The 24,127-nt window shown below is 36.7% G+C and overlaps 1 protein-coding gene across 2 annotated transcripts in view; it reads right to left on the bottom strand.

Annotated features, from left to right (window-relative positions):
• Positions 1–154: 154 nt before the first annotated feature.
• b3glcta (beta 3-glucosyltransferase a) overlaps positions 155–24,127 on the bottom strand; it is an 86,985-nt gene continuing 63,012 nt past the window's right edge. The window contains exons 7-15 of one of the 2 annotated variants that reach the window (XM_059534236.1): positions 22,186–22,322; positions 21,784–21,847; positions 14,679–14,810; positions 8,648–8,717; positions 7,238–7,351; positions 4,192–4,291; positions 3,931–4,050; positions 2,042–2,186; positions 155–660 (exon numbers count right to left, since the gene is read on the bottom strand). In XM_059534236.1, coding sequence (XP_059390219.1) covers positions 502–660; positions 2,042–2,186; positions 3,931–4,050; positions 4,192–4,291; positions 7,238–7,351; positions 8,648–8,717; positions 14,679–14,810; positions 21,784–21,847; positions 22,186–22,322 — 1,041 coding nt within the window. In that variant the 3' untranslated portion in view covers positions 155–501. The remainder of the gene's footprint in view (positions 661–2,041; positions 2,187–3,930; positions 4,051–4,191; positions 4,292–7,237; positions 7,352–8,647; positions 8,718–14,678; positions 14,811–21,783; positions 21,848–22,185; positions 22,323–24,127) is intronic. The other variant, XM_059534237.1, reaches the window with a different exon arrangement.

Consider the following 24,127-nt stretch of genomic DNA (forward strand, 5'->3'; position numbering starts at 1 on the left):
TGGCTGTAGTTGTATATATATATATATATATATATATATATATATATATATATATATATATATATATATATATATACATACATATATATATATATATATATATATATATATATAGGTGGGACACTGGGACAATAAGTTCACTACAAAGACAGAATTAAGGCAACAGGATTTAAAGTTTATCATAAATTCCAATATTATAATTCACACATAATTCAAATCTTTTAGAAAACAAAAGTGTTTAAAAATAAGCCTACAAATAACCTTGAATAGGTCATGATAATCGTGTAATATAAATACTTCAGAAATGTTTCTCCAACATACATTTAAGACATGCAACTCCCAAGAAAACACAGTTAGGGACATTCATACAGACCAGAAGGCACCCTTTCAGTCATGTTTGTGCAAGATTCACAATATAGAAAACATACAAGAATGAATGACACAGATCAGACATACACACATTACTACTCTCACACATGCACACACACACAAACGCAGACACTATAATTCCTCCTTAGTGCTTTTCTGTAGTCCTTCTGTGTGTCTGTCGTTCAGCAACCACTTGTTATAAACCGCAACAGGGTCTATGTTCCAATGTTTGTGAAAGGAAATGGGGGTCTGGTGGGCCAAAAACTCCTTTGAGTAATCTTCTGGACGAGCCTGAGGCAGAATACAAAATTAAACACAGGAGGAGATATGATTATTGTTATCTAATGAAACTAACTTCCTGTTATCTAGTACATTATAAGATAATATCTCTGAAAAAAGAACATCTCTCCACACACTGGCAAAATGATGTGAGGTTTGATTGAACTCAAATGGGTCTTATAAAAGTAGTGGAAGTCGATGTTAAATTATTTTTTTCTTTTCTTTTTCTTTTCAAGAAATACCTCAGAAGGAACTGGACAACTTTCCTAACATCTGCAAAGGTCAGCACTTTTAATTATTAATAGAGTTTAGGAAATATCTATAGACCTGTGTCATCTGTACTACAATCGATTACAATTAACAATCATTGCTCACAATCACATAAATGTGTAGTTTGAAAAGCAGACATGGTATCACCAAATCCAACTGAACTTTTCGAACCCTATCTGAGACATCCAGTCCACTGAAAAATGAAGACTGATGGGAAAACAAATGGCTCAGGTGTTGGGATACTTGCTGTGCTGCCTACACATTTTGTCCCATTTGATTAGTAGACGAAACACCATGGAACAACAATGTGTGCTGGCAGTAGGACAGGACAAGTACTGAAGGAGTCAGTGCATGTGCTGTATGTGCTTTAACCTAGATAAACTTCTGAAGACAAAAATGTTTGACAATACCATGAGAAGTTGGGTAAATCTGAAATATATATATATATGCATATATTGAAATGCATCCTAAGACGTTGGGTAACTGAAAATTAAATATAATTAAAAATAAATATAAAATAAAAACTAGACGAGTACAGTTTGTAGACAAACTTTAAGATGGCTTTAAGCCTAGTTAATAGTTTTTAAAAGTTAAAATGACAGACCCACAGATAGATAGTTAAAACCAGCTAATTCAGTAAAAGAATACACAGCTGAAAAACAGCTAATATAACGGTCAAAACCAGCTGATTAAGTAAAACGGACAAAAAGCAGCTGAAAGATAGCTAATTTAAAAAAAAGTTCAGTGGTTGTAGCTAGAAGAAGGAGAAGAAGATTAACAAGTTGGCTTTTTCAAGCCATAATAATAATAATAGCCAACAGTGCGTCGCTAGGAAAATTAATGATTTAAAATAGTTACACTTACACTACACAGGGCTAAAAACCCTGAAAAATAAATTCTAAGAAGCTTGGAAAAATACTTGTACTACTACAACAACTTATAATAATAATAATAATAATAATATTGAATTCAAGTTTTGTTAAAAAAAGTTTTATTTTAGTGGTTCTATGGTCAGGTTTAGCCTATAGCAATTATAGTTCGCTAAATATAAAAGAAAGGTCCATGATACATCCTCATTTAGATTAGGCAAAAAGTGTGTGTGTGTGTGTGTGTGTGTATGTACCTGATGGAAGAGGGGACTGTGTGTGACAGGAACTCGTAGAGAATTGAGACACATTCCCAAAACCATGTCATCAGGAGCATCATTACTGTAGCACTCACAGCCGCTCGCCAACAGCTGGACCACAGCCTCTCGACTGAACACCATCCTTTATAAAAAAAAAAAGGGAAAGTGACGTGACATTCAGCCAAGTATGGTGACCCATACTCAGAATTCGTGCTCTGCATTTAACCCATCCAAAGTGCACACACACAGCAGTGAACACACACACCGTGAACACACACCCGGAGCAGTGGGCAGCCATTTATGCTGCGGCATCCGGGGAGCAGTTTGGGGTTCGGTGCCTTGCTCAAGGGCACCTAAGTCGTGGTATTGACGGCTCGAGACTCGAACCCACAACCCTAGGGTTAGGAGTCAAACTCTCTAACCACTAGGCCATGACTTCCCCACAATGTATGAGTCACAACACAGCAACACTTGATGTCTCCAATGCAGGATGTCCAAAAACATGTGTCATGTACAATTTGAATAGTTTTTTGTTGAGCACTGTGATAGGAAATACTGATTTGTCATTGCAGGGTTTGTGAACCTCACACAAGAGATTGTTGCATGTGCACTAACAACACAGTCACTTACGGTAAGCTCATTTCTGCTGGAGTTGTTTCCAAATATTCTAGCAAATTGCACAGCATGTGGGCATTTATCTGTAGGGGGCCATATTAGAGAGCTCAGGTGCCAATTGTGGTTAGCGCACTTTGTCGTCACTTCTGTAAACTGTAATGTTCCTCAGTCGTAATGGCAGTACACGTACATTACCAATAAAGGTTTGCACCCAATTATCTATTTATAGTACACCATTAGGCATGTGAAGACGTCACAGGGAGATTTTATATACTATATATATAAATAAAGTAAACTAGATAATTCAAAAACTATTTTAAGGCCCCCCAAGCTGCATAGTTTCTCTGGTATTTCTGCTGCAATTGTGATGCCTGATGCCTGTCTTCATAATTTTTTATTAAAATAAACTGGGAACATTCATAGATTTATTTAAACATGATGCAGTTTGTGATTACATGTAATTCAAGAATCATATTTTGCATGTTTTTGCATGATTTTCGTTTACACCTTGATTTGTTTTTTATATAATTAAATGGTTATAAAATAATGCAATTTGCTGCCAATCTAAAACAGGATTACACGCTGAGACACTCAATTTTCTTTTATTATTAAATGATTACTGTTATTCACTTTCTTTTTTGAATATGCAGCAAATGAATTGCAAAAATTAAGTTTTTACTCTTTTGGAAGAATTTGTAACTTGTAATCATGTCACATGGAATGAAAAAGTGTGCAATATCCTCAATTATTATTAGTTTTTTTTTTTTACAAACTATAATTAATGCAATAAAATTAAATGATTAATTAAATGAAAATTAAATGAAAATTAATGCTCTATGTATTTATTTATTTTCAAATTGCAGTGGTCTTGGAGTTCAAATTAGGGATAGATCAATATTAAATCTGTGAGCAATAATTACTTAAAAGGAAAAAAAATGCCAATTCAAATTCTATACCATTTAGTTTAAATACAGTACACATAAAAAATTCAAACCAATGCTCTTAAAAGCTATAAGTAAGTGTATGCATCACAATATTGCAAAATACAGCATGAAAAATAAACATTCATAGATGTATAACAGATTTGCAGAAGACTGTTCGACGAGTATGCCAAAGGTAATCTAAATGTAAAAATTGAAGAAATAAGCATGCAAAATAAAATATCCAGTGTCTTTAAATTATAACATTTGTAAAAAATGTATCCTTAAAAAGTGTCCAGAACACATCAACTAATGTCAAAAGGCTGTTTTCAGTGTGTAGCAGGCACTCACCCCCCACCACCAGTGATGTAACTGTATCCTCCCTGTCCCAGTCCATACCCATAACGCTCTCCCAGACACACCGGCTCACTGGAGTCATAGCAGCTCAGCAAGGCCTGCAGTCTGGGCAAGCTGTGAGAACCAAACACATAATGCCACCCACTTAAGTGTAAATTGGTGCAAACACCACAGATTTCTTATAAAATCATGCCATTTTCCAGAAAACAGGCATATTGTCTACATGTACACAAAGTGACACCCGAATTGCCTTACCTTATAAGAGTATCATCATCCACAATCAAAAGCCAATCGGTCTTGGGCACATGACTGCTCAAATATCTCCTCAAGATAGCGAATGTTTTCCCACAGTGACCTACAAGCAGAAAAAATTACATAATATGTTGGAAACAAAGTACAAGAAAATTCAGCAAGCACCTGTCATATCCTCTACTAAACAATGTCCTCCAAATCCAGCCACCTCATGTTTTTTTAATACCCAAAGGTGAGATGACTTTGTCTGACTTTGCTGAGATCTTCACATTCAGCTGTCCGAAGAAACTGCAAATTAACACACTGTCCGTCCACAGCCTGAATGAGAAATGGAATGAGAACAGGACACTATATATCTATTATGTACTCTTCTGATAAGTACTGCAAACATGATGTGATATCACGATGTTTCCTAAGCAAACAATCAGATTGTGGTATTGAATAGACCATGTGCACCGTCAGAGGACAATAAAAGAGCAGGGAAGACCCTGAAGGAACTATACGCATAGTAGAAAAAAGAAACTGCACTGGTGAAAGTAATGTGAGAAAAGCACGAATGCATCAGTGACAATGAAGGCCTTAGGAAGAGAGCAGAACAGGATGTGCTTCTGTCAGACTTCACAGGGAGAACAGGACCCTCTCCACAACAAATATCACAGGTCCCTGTAGTGTGCCAGCCTGTCGGATAGCCTGCAGCCACCAGTTATATCCACCCTCAAGACAGTGATGAGGGGAACAAGCAGCCATCCTGAGGTGTGACAGTGTGTACATCAGGACTGGCCATAATTCAGAGTGCCCGCTCTCAGTTCATGAGTGTGAATTTGAATTTAATTTCAACTGGAATGACAGAAAGAATTATTTACTGAACTGCATATCTAAGAAAATCAACACTTTACTTCCACCAAGGTCCACAAAAGTGATTTTATTATATATTCATAAGAAAAATACAAATATGAGTTAGAGCAAATATTATATAATTGTTAAATTATTTATATAACCATAAAAGCAAATAAATTAATAAACAATTAATAACTTCTTCATTTTTACGAAAATTACTGTTGGTTATTTGCCTGTGAGTGTGAAATCCACATATACCTACATAAACACAAATACTGTATATACATGTGTGTGTCTGTGTGTGTGTGTGTGTGTGTGTATAAAATATACATTTCATAAAGAATTGGAACATCTCTCTCTCATGTGTGTAACTGTGTATAGATACATTTTATTAAATATATATAAAAAAAAATATTAAATGACAATTACCTTGATTCATATTGTTTAATATTATTTGGTTATTTCTCTGTGTGTATAAATCTATATCTAAATATGAGGATGACGTATAGACAGATTCTAATAGCATTAGAATAACAGACAGACAGAAGAAGAGAAAGATAGGTAGAACGGTTACATAATTCAAATAGATAGAACAGATTACATTTATTAATTTAGCTGACACTTTTATCCAAAGTGACTACAATTGCTATATATGTCAGAGGTCGCACGCCTCTGGAGCAACTAGGGGTTAAGTGTCTTGCTCAGGGACACATTGGTGTCTCACAGTGGATTCCAACCTGGGTCTCTGACACCAAAGGTGTCTTATACACTGCGCCAACACAACCCCAGATGGATGGATAGATGGATAGAACGGTGGATTGAACAATAGATAGAATGATAGTCAGAACATCTAACGACTGAATGATAGTCAGAACAATAATAGATAGATTAAAAAAATATAAATAGGTAAACTAGTGTCTTTGATCCCTCTGAACTTCAAACAGTGATATACAGCCTCGTTTTCCTCGCTTTCTGTCGATGATTAAAAGCAAAAATCCTGCTATGATTGCTTTGACATCAGGTGAGAATAAGACAGAAGATTTGGTGAATCCATTGAAGAGGGTTCTTAGTCACAAACATCATGTCGAATTAACACTCTTATGAATAAACAAGTAGGCAGAACAGGGGGAACAGAATGTGCCAAGAGCTTTGTAGAGTATCAAACAAAAGGGAGAAGGTGATCAAACGAAGGACTGACCCATCAGAAGCTACCTGAAATAAAGTTTTCCTTTTAAATAAGTGTTAGAAAAACCCCACAGGAAAGAGAAACATAATGAGTGCAGGAGTGCTGGAGGGGTTTCTATTAAAGTATTTGTCATTACTTAAATGGACAAAATAGCAAAATGAAAGACTCCAGTACAGAAAATGAAGATGTCCATCCCAGTGTGTGGCTCTGATTGGACTTCCTGCTCTAATCAGAAATGAAACACTTCAGCATCAGACTTCAATTCAACATGATGATCATATTTGCATAGGTCATCATATCAGTGACAAACTGCCATGGAAGTGCAGCTTATCAGCCTGTGGCTTGGCTTGGTAGGATTAGAAAGCAATACTGAAAGCTGACCCTACAGCACACCGCATTTACTGACTGCTTCTTGTATTAACACGTTAAATTAATTCTAATCAGCAAAAAAAAAAAAACAGCCAAAACTTGAATTTTGAATTTGAATTTCAATCAAATCAGAATTTCACAAAAAAAGAAACTGATCACATTTTAAACTCTACCAGCTAGTGCATCACAATGTCTGAGATCTACAACAAACACATGAGTCTCCAGGACAAAAGACATTTGCATTCACATCCATAATATACCTCCATTTAATCTGTCCTCAGAATCATAAAGTTCCGAAAAGCCACCACTGGATCCAGCATGAAGTGCTAGACATTTTATGTACACATCAGAGATCTTGATTTTATTTTATTTACTTACAATTAAAAACGTATAACAGTATCATATTTGTGAAATCATCTGTTGAAATCTGTAGTAAACTATATTAATAAAAACTGTAATGACTGGCAATGGTTAACATTTTTTTCTAGTGAGCCACGTCTCACATTTCGATGCATTACATGCCATTAAAAATATCGTAAAATTATGACACCCAAGAACTTAAATCACCTGTTAGCCATTCTATTTGGTGATTTAAGAATAAATCTCACTTTCTGTATGATGTGAGGATCAAGTATAAAAACATAAATGACCACTCACCCCTTTCTGTGTTTGGCACTCCCAGATTAATGGTGGGTATAGAAGGATCGGCATAATCACTGTAATACTCCAGCAGAGATGCTTGTTTAGCCCATGTTTTCTTCACCACAGGAACTGTTGTATGGGAAAAGAACCAATCAATACTTCAACACATAACAGGAAAGTCCCACAATCCTCAGACCACTGTTTTATCTTCTATGGCTGACAGCGATCAACGTCTAATGTCAATGATCTTGGATATTGTTTTTTTAATGCTGGAGTCTAAATTAAATTTGACCTATGGAAACAAACACATGATGCAAACCCAATCCATTCTAATGCCATTATGTATCTGCAGTAGTAGAACAGCATTTTGCAGATAAGAGAGCATCAGATTTGTAACAAACTGTTCCAACTGTAATACTGACACCTCCATTTATAACAAGACTTGTGGATGCAGCAGTTTCATCTAAAAATAATTGAAGGGGAAATATCATCCTTTTAATACCATCCTTAAAACTCCTCAAAGTGACTAGCGAGAGATAATTATGATAATCGGCGCAATTAGATGCAACTGATGAGTCAGTTGGTTCGGCGTTGAGAGATTTTTTCTCTTTCCCAGATGGTTCTCTGAATTCAAACTTCAACACTTTATCTGTCTCATTAAGTTTGAATTGATGCCTGGTGCTTAGCGACTGCCCAGAGTTGCTGTGAAGGGCTATACTAGTGGAGAGAAGACTGGAGTGATGTCACCGTGGCACTCAGCCAAAGATCTCTCAATAAGGAGTCACTTCGGAGGTCAAACAGTGATGCTTGCTGAACTGTTAAAGCTAGAAGACATCAGACTTCATCAGCAGTGACGTGCAGCGTTCGAGGCACCACACATAACTTACACGTATAACACCAACTAATTCACACATAAGAAGAAATCAACAGATGCAAGGAGTAGGCCTATTCAGTGAAACCTGTGTGCATTAACGTTTACTGTAACTGTATAGAGATAGCATACTAAGCAAGCAAAGAACTCTCGCTATATAAGCACTAAAAAGCTGTCCATCATCTTAGTCGCAATCTCGTGAAGTTTTGTTATTATGAGAGGATTCGTGAGCTTGAAAAACTCAGCACTGGACAAAAACTCTGGTGTTTTGAGCGATGAGTTTTTTCTAAAAAAAATTTCTAAATGCGTTTCAAGAAATCAACAGATATGTCTGCGATTGGCTACATTATTCAACGCTGCAAAAAACACAATGTAAATAGAAGACTTTTGAGACTCTCCAGAGCAAATATAACACAAATATAAATTGGATAGTTTGCCAGATCTGTTTCGCCAATATGATAGTGAAAAGAGAATATCCCACAAGCACCCACAGGATCAACAGCTATGGTAATGTATATGTTAGGGGCACTGATTAACAGGAACATACCACTCACCTCTGTCGGAATGGAACTTCTTACAAGTTTTCACTGCTACAAAGATGTTGTCGCTCTTAACAGGCTGGTCCTGGGGACACACAGGTGAAGAGAAGGTTTTGAATGATTAAATAATGCTAAATAATGTTACATAGTCATCCCTGTGCAATTATTCTGACAATTTAAATACTTATTTACTGTGCAGAGCTTTGTAAACAACTTTTTTTTTTCTACAACGTACTTTTGGACACACAGATACTGAATTGGTATTAACTGAACAAATAATCATAAAATCATAATTTAATATAAAATATAATTTAATAAATGACAATTGGAGTGTACAACTGTACACCATATAACCATATTTTAGGAACAGATGGTTAGTGAACCTTTATATTTACCAATATATCAAGGGTCTAAAATTAGAATCATATTAGTTTAATAATTATAGAAGGCCACACCTTATAAAGACCTCAGTAACCTGGATTAGGTCTGATCAGAATCATTGAAATATAAGTAAAACTATTAAAAATAATTGGAACAAAGCTGAAATAAAATAAAATAGAAATAATAGAAAATTTTAAATGTTGCCTTGGTAACTAACTGAAATAAATTTAAGCTGAAATACTAAAATTATTAAACTGAAATAAAATAAATTAAAGCTAAAAATAAATATAAAAACAATAAAATTAAATAAATTTAAATTATAAAAATGTATTATTAATTATTAATACAATTACTAAAAATTAAACTAAAATGAAAATGTAAAACTGAACATAAAAAAATAAAATTGAATAATAGTATATAATTGAATATAGTATATAATTAATAGTAAAATAGAACTAATGCTAAGATTCAACAAAAATTCCTGAGACACTAAAAAAAAAAACTGAGGCTTTATTTAATATTATATAAGCTATCAGTTATTTAATATTCTCTGTTATGAGTAGGATTAAAACTATCTAAAAATGGAAAGGATGCAGATAACTGTGCAATAAACAAATTAAATTAGCTGCACTACACTTAAAATAGAGAATAATATAATACTAAATTTGGGAGTGAATTATTTCTTACAGGCCATGAAACTAATTATTTTTATTTTAGAAATATATTCTCATTACTTTGACAAAGTAATTATTTATCTGTTTGTTAATTGTTTATTTGTGACAATTTGTTAAGCATCATATAAGTGATGATTCAGTCTCTGTTGTTGAAACTGCACCTGTGAAGTCACATCAGTCACAATTTCCATTTTGGAGGTGTCTCATTAATGTGAGGAATATTCCACATTAGTGTGTTAGTCATAAACCATTCTAATTTGCCACTGTGAATCACAACAGGTGTTTCCAGACCATCAGCAAATGTCAGGGTTATACTTGCAATGCAAGATTACCGACCAAGTTCATTACCTCACAAGTCATTTTTACTTGCATAGATGCAAGCTTTAAGAGTCACAAACTGTAATGGAGGTTGTTTATTCTCAGGAAACATCTGCCCTTCCAAATCAAACTTGTGATTTTCACCACCCAACAGACAATGCAGTCCAACTTCTTTTAGTATTATGCCAGTGTGTGTTTCTGTGTATTTCTGGTTGAGGTTTTGGTTCTGGATTTAAGGAGAGCATGCCAAGGCCTGATAACCGTAACTTAGGTAAAAGTGCCCAGCACTGCTTCAGGGAGATATTGCTTTGATCTGATCCCACTGTGAATATTAAATTCCTAGAGAATCTGGATGTTGTTTTTAGAAGAGATGACACATTGGGGCAGGAGAGGACAGCTAGTCCTGACTGAAACAACCTGATAATTCTGGTGCCCTTTAGAATAGCCTGCAGTGAAGACGGCTGTTGAAAACAGGCATGGTTATTTAAAATATCTGGTGTCCCTTAATCTTTTTGTAGGATATAAAACATTACATACAATAGAAGATATATTGTTTTATTATTTAATAGCAGAGAATAAATAGGTATCATATCGATCACAAGTACAGTGTGGAGTACCACAAGGCTCAGTACTAGGACCATTGCTACACACAGTTTGGGAGATATCATCAGGAAACATGGTGTTAGCGTTCACTGTTATGCTGATGATACTCAGCTCCATAATGTATATCACCATGTGCCCAACGATACATACCAATCAGCAAAACTGAAACAGATGTTATTGGACCAAAATCCTCCACATTTAATGACCTAGAACACTGTCTAACACTTGGCTGCTCTGTCAATTCTTCGTCATCTGTTCACTGTTCACACCACTCACAACTCCTGCAACCCACCCTGAACACCTCTCCAATCAAGCGCTCTCACCATTCACACCTCCTGCATCCCCCCTCTCCCCCACACCTGCAATACAGATCAGCGAGGATGCGGTGCGCCAGGTCTTCAGGAAGCAGAAAAGGAAAAAAGCACCAGGCCCAGATTGTGTTACACCAGCCTGTCTGAAATCCTGTGCTGACCAGCTGGCCCCCATCTTCACAAAGATCTTCAACAGATCGCTGGAGCTGTGCGAAGTCCCTTCATGCTTCAAACGGTCCACCATCATCCCCATCCCAAAGAAATCCAAAATTACAGGACTAAATGACTACAGGCCTGTGGCTCTAACGTCTGTAGTCATGAAGTCATTTGAAAAACTGGTGCTGGCCCACCTGAAGGACATCACTGGACCCTTGCTGGATCCTCTTCAGTTTGCCTACAGAGCAAACAGGTCTGTGGACGATGCAGTAAACATCGGACTGCATTATGTTCTGCAACACCTAGACAGACCGGGGACCTATGTGAGGATCCTGTTTGTGGACTTCAGCTCTGCCTTCAACACGATCATCCCAAACCTCCTCCTGCCCAAACTAACTCAGCTCTCCGTGCCCACCTCCGTCTGTCAGTGGATCAACAGCTTCCTGACAGACAGGCAGCAGCTAGTGAGGCTGGGAAAATACACATCCAGCACCCGTACAATCAGCACCGGAGCTCCCCAGGGCTGTGTTCTCTCCCCACTGCTCTTCTCCCTGTACACTAATGACTGCACATCTAAGGACCCCTCTGTCAAGCTCCTGAAGTTTGCAGATGACACCACACTCATCGGCCTCATTCAGGACGGTGACGAGTCTGCTTACAGACAGGAGGTTAAAGAGCTGGCTGTCTGGTGCAGTCTCAACAACCTGGAGCTTAACACGCTCAAAACAGTGGAGATGATCGTGGACTTCAGGAGAAACCCCCCTGCACTCCCCCCACTCACCATCATGAACAGCACTGTGACTGCAGTGGAGTCATTCAGGTTCCTGGGCACCACTATCTCTCAGGACCTGAAGTGGGACATTCACATTGACTCCATTGTGAAAAAGGCCCAGCAGAGGTTGTACTTCCTTCGCCAGCTGAGGAAGTTTAACCTGCCACAGGATCTGCTGAAACAGTTCTACTCCACCATCATCGAATCCATCCTCTGCACTTCAGTAACTGTCTGGTTCAGCTCAGCTTCTAAATCGGACCTCAGAAGACTACAGAGGGTAGTCCGGACTGCTGAGCGAATTATCGGTACAACCCTCCCATCTATTCAAGAACTGTACTTATCCAGAGTGAGCAAAAGGGCTGTTAAAATCACTCTGGACCCCTCACATCCAGCACACTCCCTCTTTGAACTGTTGCCATCTGGTCGACGCTACAGAGCACTGAGCACCAGAACGACCAGACACAGGAACAGTTTCTTCCCTCAGGCAATCCATCTTATGAACAGCTGATAATAACTGTGGGACACACTACACTATTTATATTTATATACACTACACTTTTTATCCAACACACATACTTAGCGTACACGTAAATCTTTTGCACATAATATACATGTACATACATGGAACACACTATACTACTTATATTTATATTTATATACACATACACTTATTTATCCAAACACACATACTTAGCGTACAGTTACAATTTTTCCACATAATATACATGTACATACATAAATGCTCTTTTTAATATACCTGCCATACATTGTCAATTTGTATATTGTCAATCCTTACCCACCTATTTGTATTTTTTTGTATTTTTTATTCCTTATTGTGTTTTTTGTTCTGTCGCTGTTATGTTGCACTGCGGAGCTCTGTCACGAAAACAAATTCCTCGTATGTGTGAACATACCTGGCAATAAAGCTCATTCTGATTCTGATTCTGATCAGTTAGGAACCTAGGTGTGCTATTTGATAGAAATCTTTCCTTTGAAAAACGTTTCTAGCATTTGTAAAACCACAGTTTTCCATCTTAAAAATATATCTGAATTACAACCTATTTTCTCAATGTCAAATGCAATCTTGCTAATTGTTTAATTTCTTGAATTTCCTCAGTAATTGAGTGAGCACAAATCACATTCACATGCAATCTCAAAACTCTTGCCATTTGATAATACGTAGAATATCAAAATCATTCATTAAAGGATTGTTAGGCAGCATTAGGTCAACCAGAACCTAGAGACGACCTCTACAGGCCTGAATGCAGCACCATATCAACTAGATGAGCCCCAGAGACAGATCCCCCATGAAGACCTCATCAACTAGACGGCCATTGGGACATGACCATGGGAACCAGACAAGTCTTCTGCCCATATTGTCAGCTTGATTGCACAGTCACTATTAGAACAGAGCTGAACTGGATGATGATATCACTAAATTATCAATGAACTGACCTTAACTGAAAAATTGACAAATGTTTGTTATTGTTCTCTTGCATTATTGACAAACTATTTTCCTGTTTGACACTATAAAGCTGCTTTAAAATGATCTGTATTTTATAATTAACTATATTCACAAAGCTGACTTAAAATACAGCATTAAAATATAAATATTTTCTTTTGTTTTTATTTACTGTTTATTTAGATTTTATTAAATCTTTAAAATTCAGTATAATATTTGCAATTAAAACCTCAAAGTGACCCTTAAAATCAATTAGAATTTAATGTTTATAATGGAAACAATTAATAGATGCAATTGATGGTGATATACTATGTGAACATACAGTATATATTATTGTTTTATTATATATTATTATTATTATTATTTTGTTTTATTTATAAATGTTAAAAATTATAAAAAAAATAAATACATACTTTTATTTTAGTGTTAATGCATTTTTTTGTTTGTTTTTCCTTTAAAAAATTTTTTTTATTAAATTTGATCTTCTCAGTGTAGCACTCACAATTGTCTGCATGTGTGAAAGAAGGTGACCAAAATGGAAATTAGGAGGCTAAATCCTTGATGTAACTCGAGGTATAAAAGCTTGTGAAATAAGACACGGTAGTTCACTCAATTCAGAGCTTCAGTCCCAGCAGTTTATGAATTATGTAATATAATGTTTTCAAAAGAAACCACAAAGTGGCACTTAAAATCAATGAGATTGTATTGATCCATAATGGAAACAGGCGACTGACACTTTAATGTGCTTGATGGTGATGTATGTGAACAACCCAACTTCACATATTCATAGTCTCTTGAGTAAAGTTTAAAGCATAACAATTATGCAGTGAACACATGGGTGCAGTCTTCAGACTTAAACAGGATGAAAAGCCTCATGACAAGCATAGGATTAGAATAAATGAATCTTAATTTATTTTAATTCGAAATATAGAGGTATAATAAGCGACCTGCCAAAACATCCTCTTTATCATTATCATGTACTGATGTGCTCAATCAATATTCCAAATATTGCGTGCACACAAGATTAGAAGCGCTGTTGCTTAAAGGAAAACATTATGTACCAAATAAATTACTGCACTGCTTTTATCTTAAATGGATAGCATTATCTTAAAGACTTTTTCTGTGGAACACACACACACAAAAAAATATTTTTTAACTAAAAGTAATATGATATTCTTTCACACAGGTGCAAACCCTGACACTCCATTTCATTTATTCCTTTAGCAAATGCTTTTATCCTTATTTTCATTACAAATCACATTCATCGCTTCTACCCAAGGTTTGCCCTTTCTCCCTTGTCAACCTTCTCCACATACTGATTAGGTGTGTGTGCCAGGTGTGTTAAGTGCCTGGTGTGGAGGTTACCTACACACACTGGTGAATGGTTGCTGACAGTGGTGGCACAGTATTGAGCTCTTGGATTGTGCTCTGGTAGCGTGCAAAGTTCTGGAACCCCTGTCAGTCGAGGTCCCTTTCCGTCCTCCCAAATGTACAGTGCAACCTGCAGAAGAAAATAAAGGAGAATTTAATAAAACGCAATACTTTTAAAGGAACTGTTCTACCTAAAATGAAAATGTGCTGATCATTTTCTCACCTTACTGTATATAAGATAAAAATGAGTTTGTTTCTTCATCAGAACAGATTTGGAGAAATTTAATTTTACATCAATTACAAACCAATGGATTCTCTGCAGTGAATGGGTGCCGTCAGTATGAGAGTCCAAACAACTGATAAATTCACATCACAATAATCCAGTTCCCCAGTTTCTACAGTAAAAAATAATATTCCCCCGATATATTTGTTTAGAACAGTTTTAGCTTGTAAATAGGGCTTGATCTGTGCATATCTCACTCCTGATTCAGATCAGATCACTTTTTAACTCAAGAAAAGTGGATATTTATTATGGATTAAAGAACTCATATTTTAGCTGTGTGTTTAGAGTGGATTGCTTGTAGATTATATGATGTTTTATCAGTTGTTTGGACTCTCATTCTGTGAGCAAGCTAAATTTCCATATCTGTTCTGAAGGAGGAACAAACTCATTTACATGTTAGGTGACATAAGGGTGAGTTTTCAGCAAATGTACTCATCCTCATTTTGCTCCAAACCTTCATGACTTTTTTTTTCTTCTGTGGACAACAAAATAAGATATTTTGGAGAACTTTTCAACTGTTTTAGTTTATACAATAAAAGACAAAGGGATGGTTTCCCATTGAAACTTTTTGTAAAATATCTTTTGATGTCTATAGAAATTTTTTAATTTGCAATGTAATGAGGATGAGTAAATTACAGAATTGTCACTTTAGAGTGACTGACAATGAAATAAAACCATATTGATCTAAAACGTTGCAAGCCTAATTTAAACCTGCAGCATTCAATGAGCACCATGATATGTTAAGAAGAATGGAACATACAGTAACAGTACTTTAAAAAAAGTTGTTATTGTTTCTGTATATAAAGATAGATCTCCCACACATGAAAATGAGATTCTCAAGGTTGTATCCAATAAATTATCTGAGTCTGTCATCAGCTCTGCAGGGAAAGAGTTGCAGAAGAACAAACACACTAAAACAGAAGGTACAGTGAAGGTGTTTTTTTTTGGGACTATAGGGACTAGATGAGAAGAATCCATTTTTTTAGATTAATTTTGTGGAAAGAGAGCTAGAGAGACTGAGGGAGAGGGAAATAGGGAACGAGAAGGTGGAGATAACAAAATGTCCCTCTACTGCCAGAGCTATTCCAGTTAAAAGGTGAAATGAGGGAATGATTACAGAGCTTCTTTTTCCACAACAACGACAAGGCACTCACAGTACAAACATGGTGTATGCCAAGTTTATGACATTTCAAATATGTCAGCTTTCTGGAACACTTGTATTTAACCAGTCAACTGTGCCAATGAACGGTCATGTTGATGTTGAAAAGTTTGAGGTCAGTAAGAAGGTGTTTTTTTTTTTTTTTTGAAATTAATGTTTTCATGCAGCAAAGATGCATTTAATTAACCAAAAGAGAAAGTAAAGAAATGTGTAATGCTCCAAAAAATATATATTTCAAATATATGCTGTTCTTTTGATCTTTCTATTCATCAAAGAATGCTGAAATGTATTTTTATACACAATTATTTAGCAGCACAACTGTTTTCAACATAAGAAATTATTTTTGAGCACCAAATAGCATGTTAAAAAGCATATTAGAATGATTTCTGAAGGATCATGTGACACTGAAGACTGGATTAAAGGCTGAAGAAAATTCAGCTTTGTCATCACAGGAGTAAATTATATTTTAATAAAAGGAGCCAAGCACAACATAGGTCAACATAGGTGAAGAGCTAAGGAGCTGTCTTTAATTACTCAGTAAAAACCAGGGCCTGTATTCTTAAAGAATCCTCTCAGAGAGCTGCTAATAAGGCTTAAAAATGTATATGTAGGAGTCTTAGCTAAAGAGCAATTTAGCTCCAATCTGAGAGCAACTAAAGCAAAGAAAAAACTAAAACTTTCATCTTAGTGAGGAGTCATGGCTGACTCGTTTGTACCTATGGCACAGTCTTTAGACTTGACCATCTATTTTCAGGACTCACAACCGCATTCTCAGAAAACATGTGCTGTAGGAACTGGACAACTAGTTGTAGTACACTGCGAGAGAGCTGCTAATGTGTGCTTTCAAACTGGCTTTCAAAGTTACAGCGCTGGATAAATGAGCAGTGCGTCATCTGTAGGCTTTGATCCAGTCAGTTTTCTACTGAAGAGGTTTCCTTCAGTTTTGTTTTCTGTGCGTGACTCAAATGCAGCGTCATGCGCGAAATGCAGAAAAGTGAAAGTGAAAGCGACATGACATACAGCAAAGTATGGTGACCCATACTCACAATACGTGCTCTGCATTTAACCCATCCAAAGTGCACACACACACAGCAGTGAACACACTGTGAACACACACTCGGAGCAGTGGGTTGCCATTTATGCTGTGGCGCCCATTTATGCTAAAGAAACTCTTAAGCCTATTAAAAGTCCTCATCGGTACTTGTAACAATTTTTAACCCTTTTAAGGGTTAATATGCTTTCTGAATGACTTTTTTTCATTACTAGGATCTTTTCATTAGAGCTGAAACAACTAATCGATTTAATCGATTAAAATCGATTATTAAAATAGTTGTCAACTAATTTAGTCATCGATTAGTTGCTAAATAACTTTTATTTGCCGTAAGCGGCTCATTTCGTGCATATTTCAAATCTGCGGTGACCAAAGTGTGGCAGTAATGAGCCACCGGAGGTTTTACTCAGCCAGTACAGCAGGAGAAGTAGCGAATAGCCAATAGCTGGCCTCGTTTTATGTCACGTGCTTCCCGAACAGCGTCTCTGCCATTCTCTTAGTCGGCGTTACGTCACAAATCATGTGACCTGCATAGCAACAAGCCGCCGCCGTGTTTGAAGGGTAAAACAAACCGAAGGCAATCAAGGCAAAGCCCGAGGAAAATCAAAAAGGTATCTATTCACATAAGTTTTGTTGTGGATTATGTCAGTTATGGATACTAACGGACTACTTTGTATTAATGATGAATGATATCTGTGTATGCGAATGTATGTCGGTGGTGAGAAGAGAAGTGAATGTAATAAAACACTCATGTAAAGCGCTTTGTGACTAACGTTAGCTAACGTTACATGTATGTGAAAGGCGCTAGCAGCTATACAAATACAGATCTTCTTTCTTCTATTACAGAATGTCTTTTCAATATATAGAAAGTCTACTTGCGCCTGCATTGACCAGGTACCACAGAAAGCTGTCGCTTGTAGGTTTAACGTTACAATCTTGTCCCTATCGACATCCAGCTGAGTCCTGGGAGAACAACCCAAAGGCATGGCCCAGGCTCAAGTATCCAGACATATACAATTACCTCATCAAATCCCCTGGTATGAACACCATGTGTCCTACACTTGCAGTCATGTTTAAATACCCATCAAGCATCGATTACATTAACTATGTTCATTTAGAAAAAAGAAAGATGTTTATTCAAAAGCACTGTGTTACACAATGGCTGTAATGAGCTCAGTCTGTCAGTGGCACAGCTGGAGCCATTTCTCTCTCCTTTCTGGCTCAGTTGCCTTGCTAGGTATCATATAAAATGAGAGGTCACTCCTCTTTACGCTGTTGTTTGTGCAACTAACAACACAACAGTTTTTAGGCATAATTCTCGGCAGTTTTCTCGACAGCTCTGCGCTCGTTTGTCTTCCGCTTCGTGTTGCTTAATGGCGAGCGCTTGTTTGTTTTACCCTTCGCCGCGGTTGCTATGCGCGTGCAGTGCATTATGGGAGTAAAAGTCCCAGATGTCCGACCTCGAGAATAGACAGTCAAAGTTCAGCGGGTTGAGGAAGTACTTTACTTTGAGCCATCAAAAAAGAGCATTAACCTGTAAACTCTGCACTACTGAACTGTTTAAGGGGCCGTTCACATATCGCGTCTTTTTCATGCTCAAGTTCGTTATTTCCAATGTAGGCGCGCGATATGCACGCTCATAATGGAAGCGACCGTTTTTCCAGGCGCGTCCGCACTGCATCGAGTTAAAAACATCTCAACTTTTCAGAGAGCCGCAAGCGCAACGCAGGTGCGATTTTTAGAGCTTATCCTTTGCTGAAAAGACTGCCTCTTCATGGAGAGAGCACGTCATGGTTGCTTAGCAAAGGCAGATGCGCTTCTGCCCGAGCGCTTTGGAAAGAAGGAGAAAGCGGTGCGCCTAGCGTTTTCCACGCGTTTTTAGGCGCGATATGTGAACGGCCCCTAAGACTTTTATTTGTGCAGATTCTCCAGTACAATGTTGTTTGCAAATGTTTAGTCGTAACAAACGAGTCGTCATTTTAACAGTTAACATTTGAAGCTTTACAAACACGTTCTGTGATCAGTTTGTCGTTTACCAGTTCATAATTCAGTCTTGCAGCCTAATTATGACTGAATGAGAGGGGTAAATGTTTAAAGATATTTGAAATGCACTTCTCTTTTTCACACAGCAGTTTTTTGTGTGTCCAATTTTTTTTATCTGGACAACCTTCTGATGGATTTTACTTTAAATTGTGAGTTCCATTCAGGTTTCATGCCATTGGCACTTTATTCGAAGGATTGTATAGAATTTCACAGCATAAGCTATAAAGCTGTTTCCCAGTAAATAATAAAATGCAATGTACTGCAATTTTATTCTGTTTCATCCTTCTTCTTCGTGAAAATATGTTCTGAAAGATTCCTTAAGCTTTGTTTGGGATGTTAAACTACTTTAGGAGCTCTAAGGACTGCCATGGTGAAAACATTATTTGAAATTCCTTGTGAAATTTACTAGAGTATGGGTCAGTGTTTTGATTGCAGAAGAGTTCGACAAGGGATCACTAACACATAATAAAACAACTCCAGGTATATTTTTGATGAGGATATGACAATGCAAAATGGTTAAAATCTCTTAAAAATCTATGCTGAATGATAAAGACCCTTTATTAATAATTTACTTGGGGGAAAAATGGGCAAAACTAAAATATAAGTACATAAACAGATTAATCGATTAATCGTAAAAATAATCGACAGATTAATCGATTATCAAAATAATCGTTAGTTGCAGCCCTACTTTTCATTAATTTTAAGAGGAAATGCCCACATTTCTAAGAATTTCCTTAGAATTTTGTCACTAGGAGCAACTCTTAGAATCTACTTATAATTTCCATGAATATGGGCTCAGGGTTCTCCAAACCTGCTCCTGTCTGTAATTAAATGGGACTGTTAAGTCTGACGTCGCGTAGCAGCGCTTTCAAGTCCAAACGCTCTATCAGTTACCACGGGAAAACAACAAAAGGTGCTAATATAAACTCACAATGTGATAGAATACTAGCGAAAAAGTTATAATCTTAACCTTTAACTCCATACAGAAGTTTCAGATAGCCAGACAATGAAAATATAAATATAAAAAAAATATATAAAAATTATTTGTGTTTGGGATGCTGTGAGCACAGAGACTGTAGTGTATACCGTAAGTTTGAAAGCGTTTAGCTTAAAGTATTAATATAAATAAACAGTGCTCATAAACGGCTGCTGAGGTCGTATTCTCAAGTGAAGCGAGTTGAGGCTTGGACCCGGAAACAGCGCTTCTTACGTCATCACTTAACAACCGAATAGCCCTGAACACCTTGATTAGCTGGTTCAGTTGTGCTTAATTAGGGTTGCAGCTGAACTCTGCAGTATGTTAGCTCTACAGGAGCAGGGTGTTAAACCCATGTTAAAGACATTTGTTGATATTTTGGAGTATTTTATTACAAAACTAAAAATGGCTGATTCCCAAAAAGGCAGACATAGGAAAATTAGGTGTTGTTTGATTTGGTATGCCATACCGAATCTAACGAGAGCAATCCTGTGTTTTTTGGACAACCTGCTTAGAACTTAAAAGCAGAAATGTTATAAGTTGTGCCGAAACTACTCTTGTGCCCTCAGGTCATGCTTGTTAAAACACATACCAAGTTTGGTCAGAAACCACTGAAGCTTTGCGGAGACATACTGTAGCCTCAGGTCCATTTTTGCACAAACTTCGTCAAATTTGTTACAGTGCTTGACAAAAATGGTTTGTTAAAGCTTTTGATAACTTGTTGCCAGCATTGTATGAAGATGCTCTGAGACAATTTTGGTGAATATTGTCTAGGACGAGCTTGGATTTTTTTTTATTTTTCACCAAATTCAAAGAAATTTACATTTTAGTATGTATTCAACTCGGCATGAGCCAGGGAATCAGAAGAAAAATAATTTTCAAAAGTTATTAGCAGAAACAAGAGTGCAAATTTGGCCTATTGGGGGTGCCTAAGAGTTTGAAATAAAGAATGCAAATTTGCTCTGGCTTATATTGTGACTGTCCTCTATCAGTGTGCTAAATTTCATAACTTCAAAATTTCATAAGCAGCAGCAGAAGAAGCAGAAGAAGGAGGAGAAGTAGTAGTAGTAGTAGTAGAAGAAGTAGTAGTAGTAGTAGAAGAAGAAGAAGAAGACGACTAGCAGATACAACATGTGCCTAAAAATCTTTGTTGCTTGGCCCCTAAATATATTAAAAGATAAAACAGTTATGCTGACTTCATAATATTTCACTTTATCAAGGTTTCATTATATTTTTGATTACATAAATGCAGCCTAGGTGAGCATAAGACACTTCTTTTAAAACATATAAACCCAAAACTTTAGAGCAGTATAGTCTATGCATAATGTTCTCTATAAATTAATATTGTAATATTTTTGTGTATTTCAGTGTTTGTAATGTTATGTTATCGATTCGAACACATCGACCAAGCAGAAAAACATATCGGCCGATGCCGATATTTGAAAAATGCCAAATATCGGCCTTGGCGATATATCGGTCGACCACTAGTGGACACTTTGATCTACAGTTAAAAGATCATGAAACTAATTTCAAATAACAATATACAGTCAGTCAATCATCATTCCAAAATATATACCTTAAAGATTCTCACCTCATGTTTCAGATCTATGGTGAAGTCCGATTTTAATGGCTCCTCTTCTATTTTGCTTGTCAAACTAAAATGTGCAATAACTAAAATTAGTGTACTACAAGGGAAGATCCAACATATTTAATAAATGAAAAACACAGGACCTGTTTATACATAGGAATTTGTAGGTAAAAAAAAAACATGAAATACCACGTGAACACCATTTTTCAGTACCATGGTATACTGTATATCAAACTACCATGGCATCAGATATAATCACTTTCACAATGCAAAGATTCCAGCTTTGAAAAACTGTTCAGAAAACTTGTACGAGTAACAAAATGAAATAGTATTAATACGTATCTATAAAAACATGTTATTCTGAACTCAGGAACCCACTAGTTCAACTGAGGCCATCTTTCTAACCTGTTGATCAGAGAGATGCTAAGAGCCCATCCTGCAGAGAAGTCTGGGTACTCGAAAGCCGCAGGGTTTTCAGAGAAAGCATAATGATGGATGATGGTGGACTCTTGATCATGCAGAGGCTTGCCAAGAAACCACTCCTGAGAAACAAATGTGAAGATCAATCAGACTGCGATGGTCATCTCAGGCTAAATCACAGCGTAGCAGCTGCCACTCATTCAGGTCTGGTGGTCTCAGACTATTCATTCAGACATGAATATATTACAGCTTGATTTTAAAGGGTTAGTTCACCCAATTTGCAAAATTATGTCATTAATAACTCACCCTCATGTTAATCCAAACCCGTAAGACCTCCGTTTATTTTTGGAACAGAGTTTAAGATATTTTAGATTTAGTCCGAGAGCTCTCAGTCCCTCCATTGAAACTGTGTGTACGGTATACTGTCCATGTCCAGAAAGGTAAGAAAAACATCATCAAAGTAGTCCATGTGACATCAGAGGGTCAGTTATAATTTTTTGAAGCAGCGAAAATACATTTTGGTCCAAAACTAGCTTCTCTTCCGTGTCTGTTGTAAGACAGTTCAAAACAAAGCAGTTTGTCATATCCGGTTCGCGAATGAATCATTCGATGTAACCGGATCTTTTTGAACCAGTTCACCAAATCGAACTGAATCGTTTGAAACGGTTCGCGTCTCCAATACGCATTAATCCACAAATGACTTAAGCTGTTAATTTGTTTAATGTGGCTGACACTCCCTCTGAGTTAAAACAAACCAATATCCCGGAGTAATTCATTTACTCAAACAGTACATTGACTGAACTGCTGTGAAGAGAGAAGTGAAGATGAACACCGAGCCGAGCCAGATAATGACTCGTTCATGAGTCAAGAACCGGTTGCATCGGTTTTCGGATCACCAGTAGTTCTTTCTGATAGTTCGATTCAATAAACCGGTTGAAGAAAACGGTTCACCAGTTCTTTTGCGCTCGACGTAAAGGTGTCGTTGCCGATGATTGCAAGCCTTCGGTTTACCCACGCTCATAACATTAGCACAGAATCAGTTCAGAATCAATCACTAAAAGAATCAGTTCGGTTCAGACGCTCTGTGTGTCGGTTTGCTTCACGCTGAATCACACATGCGCAGTATCATCAGCTCCTCGTTTCTCGAATCGGACACGTCTGACAGAAATGGTTCTAGACTCGTGAACGAGTCATTATCTAGCTTGGCTCGATGTTCATCTCTCTCTTCAAAGCAGTTCAGTTTGTTTGAGTAAATGAATTACTCCGGGATATTGGTTTGTTTTAACTCAGGGAGTGTCAGCCACATTAAACAAATTAACAGCTTAAGTCATTTGTGGATTAATGCGTATTGGAGATGCGAACCGTTTAAAACGATTCAGTTCGATTTGGTGAACTGGTTCAAAAAGATCCGGTTACATCGAATGATTCATATGATATGATATGACAAACTGCTTTGTTTTGAACTCTCTCACAACAGACACGGAAGAGAAGACAATGCTGAATAAAGTCGTATTTTTGCTATTTTTGGACCAAAATGTATTTTCGATGCTTCAAAAAATTATAACTGACCCTCTGATGACACATGGACTACTTTGATGATGTTTTTCTTACCTTTCTGGACATGGACAGTATACCGTACACACAGTTTCAATGGAGGGACTGAGAGCTCTCGGACTAAATCTAAAATATCTTAAACTCTGTTCCAAAAATAAAAGGAGGTCTTACGGGTTTGGATCAACATGAGGGTGAGTTATTAATGACATAATTTGCAAATTGGGCGAACTAACCCTTTAACTAGCTTTTTATTCTGTTTACAAAATTCTTGAGGTTATTTCCACAACACAGTCAAAACAGCAATCAAATTTAGCGGCTATGGAAGCATCTCCAACACAAAATATAATTATTATAAAATTAATTGTAAATTGTT

This window comes from Carassius carassius, chromosome 41 (genome assembly GCF_963082965.1).
Source record: "Carassius carassius chromosome 41, fCarCar2.1, whole genome shotgun sequence".
Classification (NCBI taxonomy): Eukaryota; Metazoa; Chordata; class Actinopteri; order Cypriniformes; family Cyprinidae; genus Carassius; species Carassius carassius.